General features: G+C 31.1%; 1 protein-coding gene across 1 annotated transcript; it reads right to left on the bottom strand.

Moving 5' to 3' along the window:
• Positions 1-2729: 2729 nt before the first annotated feature.
• LOC145101458 (glucan endo-1,3-beta-glucosidase 14-like) lies at positions 2730-5716 on the bottom strand. Its single transcript, XM_079038659.1, has 3 exons — positions 5474-5716; positions 4291-5372; positions 2730-3149 (listed from the first exon to the last, which is right to left on the bottom strand). The coding sequence occupies exons 1-3, from the start codon at positions 5538-5540 to the stop codon at positions 3063-3065; spliced, it is 1236 nt and encodes a 411-aa protein (XP_078894785.1). The 5' UTR covers positions 5541-5716; the 3' UTR covers positions 2730-3062.
• Between the last annotated feature and the right edge of the window lie 7623 nt (positions 5717-13339).

Here is a 13339-nt window from a genome sequence, read left to right on the forward strand (position 1 = left end):
AAATATAATATTTTTTATCATTTTGTCTTAAACTACTCCTAATTTCACCTATGTCTCCAATGAGACTTGAACCCTCAACCTCAAGAAGGGAGGATAACACCTGGTACTACTAGGCTAGAAAAAGAATATGACATTTTCTAAAAATTATCAATGTATAATCCATTATTAAAATCGTATAACATTATGTAAAATTAATAATTAGCTTTGTTCTAAATGTATATTAAAAAAAGAAAAAACAAAACTGTCAAAATGATCCTTATGGTATACATTTTTCTGGGATTTGATCCAAACAATAATATTTTTAGATTTGTGGTCCTTTTGAGCTACTTTGGGTGTGGTTTTGGTCCATCGTAAACTAAAATGATTGAAGTACCCTTGATGTATTTATTTTTCATTTTTCTTTCATTATTTAAATTTAATATTTATTTATCTATGTTAGTAACTAAAAATAAGAGAGGCCCGCCTCTCTCTCTCTCTCTCATATGTATCTTTATCTGAGCATCTCCAACCTCAAATCCTCACATGAACTCAATGGTTTCTCTACATTAGGCGCCAATTTCACCAATCCAAAACTTTGATAAGCCAAAGTAGGAAGATACTCAATTTCTCTAACAACATCCAACACAATCTTCATTTGTCTCTTTCAGAAACATCATCCTTATTGACGATCCCCATTCCAAATCAAGTTTCTCTATTTTTTGTACCATCGACATCGATGACTTGTTAGAGAAGATCAATACGGTCGGTCGTCGAAGCTCTTAATATAGGAAGAAGGAACAAGTTGGGTGGGACCCACTTACCAGATCGTAGATTCAGGAGGTAAGGCCAAAAGTTCTAAAATTTCATTAATTTGTTCCATCAGATCATCGTGGAGGGTTTGGAAGTATAGTTCATATGATTCAAAAAATGAGGATGAACACATACATACAAACTCAGAAATTGTATTTGGAGTTTTTTTTTCCGAAATCATAAAATCGTTTATGTGTTCTATGTTATAGAGGTAGAAAGATTTACTTGAACAATATCTTGAAATCAAATCATATTCGTTATACTAGTTAAATCCTTGTAATCTACAGATTAAGAAAAGAAAAAAGAAACATACATTGATCCAAACCACATAAGAGAAAAGGGGAATGTAAGGGTTCGAAACGATGAATAGTGTTGGGTTTTTTCTGATCTTGTTGTATGTGTGTTTTTCTCTATTTTCTTTTCTCTTTCTCTTGTAAGTTGATTTTTGTAGGTCAAAAATATGATGAAGGCACTAGGGTTGGGATGTGTTTAATTTTTCTTCCATAAATGATTTTAGATGCACAAAAGAAAATCATCCCAGATTCAACATATTTTTAAAAGGCATCGTCGAGCTACCAATAGACTTCCCAGGAAGACGAAATTTCAACTCGAAGAAGGCATCATCAGTTTAATGAAATAATTAATGGCGATTATCAAATAGAATGGTGGGTTTTGAAGAGTCTTGGTGAAAACCTTGATGTTTATGAGAAGGTGTTGAGAGGTTAGTTGTGCTTTTTTTGATTTCTTCTTATTTTGATTATGATTAAGTTGAGAATGAGAGATGAAAATGGCTTTATTTACATAGCCTGTGAATTATGACCGACCTGTCATAAAATTTAGAGGTATTGATATAGGGATAAATTTCAATCTCTATGATTATGAGGACGACATTAGACTTGACAAAGGTGTCATGTCGTGTCGGGTTCGTGTCGTGTCGTGTCAAGACATTAAACAAGTTGAAATGGTTTGTCCCTAACCCGACCCGTTTAATTATTGTATCGTGTCGTGTCAACCCGTTTATTTTCTTGTCGGTTTCGTGTCAGGTTTCGGGTTAAGGTTTAGACCTTGTAAATATGTTGTGTCATGTCGGTTTGAAATATTTTAAAGGTTAGAAAGTAGGAGTTGTGGAGGCAAAAAAGAAAAAAAAAAGTCAAACACTGGAGTTATGAGATGAAATGACAAAACTTATAGTAAATTTAGAAGAAAAAATGAAAATAGTTAAAGTTGGAGAGTAAAGGGATAGGTTATGAGGATGACTAAAAGTCTATAACATATAATTTATTTATAAAAATATAAAATTTATAACATATAATACATTTATAAAAATAATTAAGTAACTTTGAAAATTTGAATATTACTTCTAATTCTCGAGTTTGTCCACTATAGGTCTATAACATATAATATATTTATAAAAATATGAAATTTATAATAAATAATATATAATTAAATGGGTCATATTCGAGTCATCTTCGAGTTGAAAGTCATGACCCTAACCTTATCCGTTTAATTATCGTGTCGTGTCTTGTAAAAAAAACATAAAAAATATATATAAAAAAAAAACAATTTAATCTTTTTAGAATTCTAAAGAAAATATGAAAACCAAAAATACTCGCCACCAATTCAAAATGGGTTTAAACATTTTCCTAAAAAAATACATATCACATGAACTATTTTTAATTTTTGTTTAAAAAAAACATATAAAGGTATAATTTTGTCGTTAACCGGTACAAAATGACATAATGTTTTAAAATTAAATTCCCATAAAAAAGATAAAACGATTACTTTTGGATTACATCATTTGCAAGACGGATAAGACGAGACCTCACAAAAGTCTTTCCGTCACCGACTTTTGCTTATTATTTTATATACAAATAGTCATGGATTCCACGTCCAAAAGCATACGCTTTTCTTGTTAACCAATCACAATAACCATCTCAATATCTTTCTAATACTCTTTTCATTCATTAGAGATATAATTAGGAATTAATAAACTAAAATAAATAAATACAACATATTAATCATACTAATGTTCCTTTTGACTAAAGAATATGGTAACAATTTCTCAACTACCAACTAATTAATTTTTCTCGCTCACGAGAAAAAAACAATTACTTTGTACGAAAATGAATTGAAACCGTCAGATCAATATTCGAATTGGGAACAGATGCTTTTGGCACAAATCAACGGCTGGGATGATCTTGAAGCTCAAAAGGCCAAGAGCGATTAATGGTGTATCGTGTATGTACACAGGGGGGTGTTTTGAACTTTCTTAATTAAAATGGTGGCATTGTGGTGGCCATGGCTACCAAACAGAAAGAAATCCAGCACAAAAGGCCTCGATGATGATCCATTCTTTCCACCTGTACCAATAAAATATAATTAATAAATGATTGCATATTAGATTTTTACTATATATATATATATATATATATATATATATATATATATATATATATATATATATATATATATATATATATATATGGTATTTAGGGGTTGTTTTCTAATTAGGTGTAGTTAAAATGATTGAATGAGAATTAATTTTTTCAGTATAGACAGTTGTATCTATATAGTCTGTTTCTAGACTAAACTAAATGAATCATCTTACCAAAACAAATATATCATTTTACTGTTTTATTTCAAATAATAAATTCCACAATATTTATCAATTTTAACAATACTATCAGGAAAAAACAAAACTAAATAGATAAACAGTTAGTGTGTTAATATGTTAAGTCATATTTTTTTTGTTTAGCACATCGTTAGATCAAGTATGTAATTCGTTAAGTTAAAAACACATCCCTTAATTAGAAAACGACAACATATCATCAATGTAAAAATATATGATTATGACACGACCACGTGTCTAATATATTTGTATGGAGGGTGCCATATGCGCTCCAATTTACTAAGATTCTATGATACACCAACAAAGCACAAAGTATAAAGTACACTCATTCCCTCCAAAAACAAATACAAGAAAAAAAAGTATTTTTAATTTAATAAAAGATTCACCGTAAGTACGTTTCAACCCAAAGTTTTTTTTTTTTAAATTACTTTTTTTCGGCAATTTATCAATCAAATGTTATTTTTGTGCCAACTAATAATCATTATTACGATTTATATAACTTTACTTAGCTTTTAGTCGGGTGGATTGCTCTGTTGGTGCTTATTAAAAGGGTATATTAAGTTAAATGTTAAGTTTATAAAGATATGTTAATCTATCTACTCTAATTATCTAAAAGTGGTTTTCTACTAAATTAAAAAAATTAAAATAAATAGGGCAATGTTCAGTTTTTATACGCGTTTCTAAACGTTGTACGTTTCAAATTTTATTAAATTATCATGAATGCATGAATAATAAGTAAAGAAAATCTTATATATTCATAGATGTGAAAATAGAATTCAAAATAATAGATTTTTTTTTTTTTGGTATTTTGCATGTGAATGTACGTGACACGTGTGAGAATGTTGACACAGAAATCTAAGCAATTAAATTACCTTGGTAGCCATGGAAGTAAGCGAGATAGAAGATGAAGACGTTGATGTCGACGTGGATGTGGACGTTGGAGGGTTCATACCCGTCGATAAAGCCGACAACCCGACATTATAAGCCATGGTTCCATCGGGTTGATACAACCCGTAGTTTCTTTCAGATGTCGGACCGGGTTTCATATCTTCATTAAACAAAGCAAACAAGTAAATTTCAAGCCTCATTTTAGGTCTCAATGGTGTCCCTTCACCACCCAATTGTCTTCTCAACAAATTTCGATTGTAAATCGCTGCATTTTGAGGTGTTGCACCAATTTCATTCGGGTCACCTCTCGATGGCCAACCCGTTTCAGAAACCCGAACTTCAATCCCTCCAAACCCTAATCTAGCCATCGCGAATATAACCGCGTCAACTTGAGCGTATAACATGTTGTCATAATGCTTACTTGTATGAGGATCGATCATGCCTGAATTGGGGTTAAAAAGTGCGTAGTCTAAAGAGATTTGAGTTGGGCTATCTTTGTATGCGAAGTAAGGGTACGCATTGATCCAAAATGGTGCTTTTGTGTTTGAAAGAAACTGTAAAAGTTGCGTCATTATGGTTATGAGCTCCGGCGTAAATGTTCCGGCGGATGGTGGGTAAGAATTCGCGAGAACTGCTAATGACGAAGGTGTAGAGACTTGAATATACTGTTGCATTCCTAACTGAGCTAACGCACGTTGAAGACTAACCATGGCTGGGACAAGATTCTCCAGCAGTGTCATGTCTTCTCCGGTGAACACTTCATTTCCGACAGCTATTCCTGTTATTCTTGTTGCCGGAAAATATGGTTTGATACGTGTTGTCACCCATTGCAAAGCTTGTTGTGGGTCCATCAATGTCGCAAGCATATCGTTCTCCACAGTCACGATCAGTTCAACCCCAGAACCTGCGAATGCGTTTAAGATATCCGGATTCGTGTCGTAGATTCGTGTTTTTGTGATTCTTAGTGATTTCAGAAGCTCAAGAACTTTATCCGGTGGTGGCAAATTGTTGCCTACTTGGCCATAATTTATTCCGAGTGATTCAACTTCCACAACAAATCCAAACCCTACAAACATAACAAATTAATCAAAAAAAAAAAAAAAAAAAAAAAAAAAAAAAAAAAAAACATGAATTCAAAAGAGTAAGTTAAGCTTGAATTAAACGTGCCTGATAAAGAAAGAATGATTCCCAGAACACATTGTACCATGAAAGCTGTTCTAAGCCAAGGTCCCATATATATGTTTAGAGAGAGAAAGAGAGATCGAGAGAGAGAGAGAGAGAGGGAGGGAATATGAAGGTGGGGATGTATGTGTATATATATGTGGTTTTTGCAGTGGGGAATTCTTTACTTTGCTTGTTAGAAATTGTGAAGGGGTAATAAGAAGTGTTGCAGAGGGTTGCTTTGATTTTGAGGCTGGGGGCTCTCTTTCCTCTTAAGTACTCGTCCTAAAAGACAAGCCCCCTTTTTATCAATGCCTTTTTCATATTTCGGAACCAGACCAAAACCAAAGTCATTCTGTGAATTCACAAATATACCCCTGTCACTTTCTTCACGTAAAAGTAAACGAAAAAAATAGATCTAACGTTTAATTTGTCATTCCGTACGTCGTTCATCTTAAAGAAACTAATTTAATATTTAATATTTAATATTTAATAGTTAGTAATATATAGAGGAAATACCATTTGACAACAACAAGATAAATGAAACCGAAGTTACGTACATCAAAATGATTATTGAAGACAACAAAATATTGATTGAAAACTTAAGAAAATATTGGATTTTTTAGAAAAACACAAATTAAGGAAATTAATTCGTAACATTCATCCAACATAAAACGTAAAACGTCTATTTTTTTTAAATAATTCAGTAAAACAATATTCGATCATGCTAAATCTAATGTATACTGATAACCAAAACATTTTAGAATTGTGTATAAAAATTTAAGTTGTAATCGTTTAGCAATAATCACTAATGAACAAAATTGCAAACTTTATCTGAAAGTTTACCGAAAGAGAAATTATTTTTAGACAACGTCGTTATATTATTTAAAGTAGATTCATTCCAATTTTGCATTCTTTTTTATATTCTATAGTGTTGCACAAAAAAATAAAAAAATAAAAAAAAAATTAGAGGAAATTTGTAGGACATGCAATCCAAATGTTATTAACCATTTGGAGAGAAGACGTCGACCACGTTTGCATATATTCTTTATTACTATTAATATATCATTTCGACATTCTAGAAATCCGGATATTGTTTGATTTCATTTATGAGTTATTCATTTCCTTTGACATTATATAGTTATAAACACTATATCTTTACAAACAAAACTTTGCAAGAAAGCAATTACTGTTCAAAAAAAAAGTGATATCTTAACATTTAAGCTCAATATATATATATATATATATATATATATATATATATATATATATATATATATATATATATATATATATTAGTTGTGAAACCCATATATTATACGGGTTAATTAAAACATAATGTTAAATAAGAGTGATTAAATGAGAAGTTTATTTGAATGTGAAATATGAAGTAAGTGAAAATTATGAAGAAAAAAAAACATGCAAAAAATAAATTAATTAAAATTATGTATTTAATTATTAGATCCGTGTACTAAATGAGTTATTATAATAAAATGTTAAATACAATGGTTTAAAGTGTAAATTTATTTGAAATTGAAATTGAAATTTCAAATTTGAAATTTGAAATTAATAATTATTATAGTAGGTTTAATTTATGGAAACTAAATTAATGATATAGTGGAAATGAATAATGATGTAATTGACATGTGGAAAATAAATATATTTCAAAATTATAACAAAATGACATGTGACAAATTAAATGAGAGAATGACAAGTGGCAATAACATTTTAATTTAGTAGGGTATATATATATATATATATATATATATATATATATATATATATATATATATATATATACTAGTTAATAACCCGTGGAAACCACAGTTACAAAATTAATTAAATATTCATAGTAAAAAAATTCAAAATTATTAATTAATTATTTTATATAAAATTTTAAATACATTATTAATTAAGAGATTTTTTTTATTAGTTATGTAAAATTATAATTATTGATTCAAATAAATATGTCGAATTAATTTATCATATATATTAGACTCTTTTTATTTGTGAACTAATGAAAACAATAATATAAAATTTAAAATTTAAAATAAAAAATAAATAGATTGAAAAATAACATCACATTAATTAGGAGGTTTAATGAATTTAAAATAGAGAATTAATAGAATGACAAGTGGCATCATATTAATTAGAAGTTCTAATACTATGACACTTGGCAAAAAGAATACTCTTTTATTAGTATATATATATATATATATATATATATATATATATATATATATATATATATATATATATATAGCTTATAACCTGTGGAAGCCACGGATTATATAATTAATTAAACTTTCATAAAAAAATTTATAATTATTAATCAATTATTTTAAATAAATTATTAATTAAGAGATATATCAAGTTTTTAAAGTTATTATAACTTCAAATTTAACATATAATTAGAAAATGTAAATTTGAATTTTGAAATGATTTGTCTGATATATCTACATTACACATTACATAATATTAATGATATGTTGTATTAGAATGACACTTGGCAAAAGAACATTAAAACTATTCATTTATTAGAATATATATATATATATATATATATATATATATATATATATATATATATATATATATATATATATATATATATATATATATATATATATATATATATATATATATATATATATACACCAGGAATCGCCAAAGATGCGTATGAACTCATAATAAAAAATTAGGATGGAATAATGAAGAAAAACCAACCTTAATTTCCAAGGGTTCCTTGCCTCGTCAAATGAAATTCGTTGTAAAAAAATCGTTCTCATAGCCACATGGGAAAACCAACCTTGTAGACCGATCTTTTATTTGGATATACCTATACATTTACACTGTTCCATGTACATCTTCACTTGATTGATACACAAATGACAAATCTACTCATTAAAGCATTATATTAAAGGAAATATGTTATCATGATCTTTAACACATTTTAACATTTTATATGTTTTGTTAAAAGGCAAGTATAATATATATATATATATATATATATATATATATATATATATATATATATATATATATATATATATATATATATATATATATATATATATATATATATTAGTTTATAACCCGTGGAAACCACGGTTACAAAATTAATTAAATTATTATAGTGAAAACTCAAAATTATTAATCAATAATTTCAAATAAATTATTAATTAAGAGATATTTTTTTAGTTATATAAAATTATAATCATTAATTTAAATAAATATATGAAATTATATCATTTTATAATTTGTATTAATTTTAATTTAATTTTTATTCTAATGTAATTAAATTAATGTAATTAGAATGGAAAATTTAAAATTGAGAATTAATAGGTTGATAAATGGCATTCATTAATTATGAAGTCTAATAGGGTGACACATGGCAAAAATAGAATAAAATATGCATTAATTAGGATGTTTAATAGCATGACACATGTCAAAAGAAGATTAAAAACTATTTTTTTATTAGAATAGGGATATATATATATATATATATATATATACATATATATATATATATATATATATATATATATATATATATATATATAGGGTGAGGTTCAATAGAGAACAATAATTAACCAATGAACCAACGAACCAATCTGTTTTGCAACTTTTATAACTTATTTTTTATTAAAAAAAAAACTAAAAATACAGAAATTCATAACTTTTTATCCTTTTTCCAATGATATAAAATTCGAGTTTTTTTTACGTCAAATTCAAAATGTGAATCTTTGAAAATTCATAACGTGAATCCGAAAAAAAAAATTCACATTCACAATGTTAATATATGAATTTAGATATTTTTAGATTTTTTTTCGATAAAGAATAAGCTCTAGAAATTAAAAAAATATATATATTAGGTTCCTTGAAGAACCAATAATTATGATTCTCTATTGAACTTTTCCTTTTATACATACATATATATATATATATATATATATATATATATATATATATATATATATATATATATATATATATATATATATATATAGGAGTAGGATCAATTGAGAACACTAAAAATGTTAAGAACGCGAGAACACATCTGAGCCATTTAAATATTAAAATCAAGGGTTCATATTAATGTATCATTTATATAAATTACAAGAATTGTGGAACCAAATTATAATTATTAAATTTACATTTAAGGGTCTCAAGGGTAGTAATGGAATATCCATTTTTATGGTTCTATAAAATCAGCTAAATTAATTTTGTCATGACGTCATTCTTTCTTTCTTTTTCTCTTTCTTTAATTAAGTTAGGTTTTTAACCAATTGAAGATGAAAATACGCCTCCATCCATTGTCTCCTCCATTCGTGAGAACTAGACCTTTCAATATCCTAGGGTTGATGGTTGTTTAGACCTCCTCTGTTGAAAGAATATAAATGGAATTGACGAGGAAGGAGAGTTGGGTCTCGCCTCCAGCAAGGCGACAGTCCGACTGATTTTAATCGTGATCAGCACGTAGTATGTTATCCAGTGGCCACAATGGCTCCGGTAATCGGCGGCGAAACAGACATAGAAACCTCAAGTCTCCGACGATCTGATTTCCCAAAGTTTTTTTCTCTTTCAAAGTATTTTCTTCTCAAACCTCCGTAGGTATCCATTTTTTCAATTCTATTTACTTCATTGTGAATTTGGAATTCTCAACGAGTGCGTTCTAGTTGTGATTATCAGTGGGTTTTGACGACGGAGTAAAATTCAGTTTATACTTCCTCGTTCCTGATTAAATTCCAATTTCACTTCTACAAATTTAGTTGGCCAATTGTAATCACATTAACCAATATAATGTTTAATTTGGGAAAAGATGCCGAAAGGGGGAATTTGTTTAGCATATTATCACTTTCAAAGCACATATCTAAACACCCAATTTCATCAATCTTTTATTTTGTATGGCAGATGAAAACCCTACGCATGTGGGGTTTCTTGGTCTTGGAATTATGGGATCTCCAATGGCACACAATTTGATAAAAGTCGGGTAAGAATCAAATTTTTTACTTATTCAACTTCTGGTTTTCATCTTGTTAAATCTTTTTTTTTATATATATTCTTGTTATACTGTATCTACCTAGCCAAAAGTTACGTTTCTTTAAAAGTTTTAAGAGTTGATATAGTATCACTGGTGCTCGTTACATAAACAACCATTTTTATCCAAATAGAAGAAGGTGGTTGCAACCGATTCAAGAAAATGGCCGACATATGGATGAATTTTTCAATATATATATATATATATATATATATATATATATATATATATATATATATATATATATTTCTTTTGGAATGGTTTAATTATTGTTGAATATAATCATGTAGAAATGTATGAAACTAGTATTGACATATTCATTTATAAATATATTCCTTTGGAGTGGGTTAATCATCGTTGAATATAAATCTGATAAGGTAAAAACTGACTTGAAGATCGATTAGATCTTAAACAGGTAAAATAAAGAGCAAACAGCAAGAACACGAAAACAGTAAACAACTCAAGAATGGATCGAACAATGTCGAATGATTATAAACAATCCTCAGAAGAGCTCGATGAAGAACTACAACTGTAGAGGATTAAAGGTTTACAAGAACAATAAAGAAATCTGCAAAGCTATCGTAATTCTGTAAATCGTATTCTCGATGGTTAACCTAATATGCATGCAAGCACATTATTATATAGTAAACCCTACAAGCTCACGGTTGGACAGGCCCAAACCGGAGTGTAAAACTGGACTATAAACCGAGCCCAATGACGCAATACAAAATAATTCCTACGCTACCCAACAATCTCCCCCTTTGCGTCAATTGGAGCGAGATCATTACTTCTTGATTGGGCCAGCAGCAGCAGGAACCTTCTTCTTTACAGTCTGAAACAGACGCGAGATAAGAGCAAGTATCGTTTGTCTGAATTGGATGTACCACTGAATCATATCGTTGAAGTATTTGATATCATCCGTTGTATTCTCTTTACACCGATGGATGATCCCCATCACATGCTCAAGACAAGCAGTGGTATAAAGATGTTTATCCGCTAAGGCAAAGAGACATTTCTGTCCTTCAGCCCTAGTGAACATGACCGATTTCGCCTTGGGTCAATCTTTCCCATCTTCATCTGGTTCAGATCACTGGCTGAGCCAATAGGAGATATCTTCGGTTTCTTCTTGAAGACAGTGGCAATCTCCTGATCCATCAGTGCTACCTCCATGATATAACATACCAACATCCTTTTGAGATGGTCAATGATTGGACCATATTCAGCTTCATTTGTCAAAAGGATGTTGTGCAGAACAATCCAGTCATGGGGGTTGAGGTTCGGTAGATCTGCTAAAGATATGAGATGTTCGGTTCTTGCAGACCCTCTGATCACATTAAACCAAACATTGATGAATCTCCCCTCAGAATAAGGCTTCAAAACCCGAACGTTGACTATCTTCTGAGCGCTCCAGGTTTGATACTGTGGTTGAGCAGCCTTCAGATAGAACTCGATCAGTTCCCGATCAACCTCCAGATGAGGATGAGGGACTTCGGCAACGCAGGCGAAGGCGTGAAAGATGAACGCCTTTCGGGTTAAGGGCATGTCGAACTGCGAGTCGACAGAATTGTAGTAGTCGAAGGATATCACCGGTTCGAGCCATAGGATGCTCGGAGTATCGATAGCCTCCTTAATCATTCTCTCTTTAGTCCAAGCAGGGAAAAGAGTCTTCCTGCTCTCGAGGAGATCGTGGGCTTCTTTTTGTCTGCGTTCAGCTTCTTCAGCTTCTCGCGCCACACGAATATTATCATTATCAACATTGCGACTATTTTTGCGTTTCAGCAAGTCAACAATGGTTTCATTGTCTTCTTCCTCTTCATCCTCAGCTATCTTCTTTCCTTTATCCTTCACACCCGAACCCGAAGTCTGACCAGTAGGAGGAGGTTCGGTTGTGTGAGCAGCTTTTGAGGAAGGAGGTGGTTTCGATCCGGACTTCACTTCTCCCCCTTGTTTCGGAGTGGACACGAAACTAGGTAGCCCTTCTATTTTACTGAGCAGGTCCAGGGCAGGAGCAAGTTTTTCTGCAAGGGTTCGCCTCACAGAGTGGTTCAGGATCAGATCGTGTGCTTCCAGGATGTTGGATATGGCAGAGTGTACATCCGAAACACATGTCTTGATGACCTCCCGTTCGGATCGAAGAGTGTCAAGTTGTTGCTGAGAGTTGGAAAGCTGAGCACTCTTGACCTTGAGGGCGGTGGTTTTGCTTGCAAGAACGTCCATCAACGAGTTTTCTGCAGCGAGATCCTCTTGGAGTTTAGAGAGGTGCTCGTCAATGGAGGCACGAAGGGCCGAGTTGTCGTCACTAATTGATTGGCGAAGGGTAGCGAACGACTTCAACTTCGTGGAGACGAACGTAGCCAATTGATGAACGATTGGTTCCAACGTTGTCTTAGTGGCATCGACACTCTCCTGTAAGGACTTTAACAGGGAAGAGGCGTCAGAGAATAGTTTATCGACTTTTTCGGTCACTGCCTCACAAGCTTTCATCGAGGCATCAATGGCGGCAGAGGCTGAAGCGACGGAATCATGCTGAGCCCGGGAAAAGGCATCAACGATCTTTTGAAGAGCAGCTTCAGAGAGAGATGATTGAGAATTGGACGAGGAAGCAATGAGCAAGTCAACCTTCTCATGCAACTCCTTAAGGTGCTTCTTTGTTACTGGAGCATCCTCATCATCGTCGCTTTGCACCTGAAACGGACTGAAATAGACCGAATCAAATTGCATGTTCTCCCCGCCAAGGAAAGGGTTATCTCCATCAGAGGCATGACCTGGAGATGGTGGTGGTGGAGAAGCTGGTGGTGTTGTGGTGTGGGTAGGTTCAGGTTGAGTCTGAG

The sequence above is a fragment of the Lactuca serriola genome, chromosome 4 (genome assembly GCF_051521515.1).
Source record: "Lactuca serriola cultivar US96UC23 chromosome 4, Lser_US96UC23_V15, whole genome shotgun sequence".
Lineage (NCBI taxonomy): Eukaryota > Viridiplantae > Streptophyta > Magnoliopsida > Asterales > Asteraceae > Lactuca > Lactuca serriola.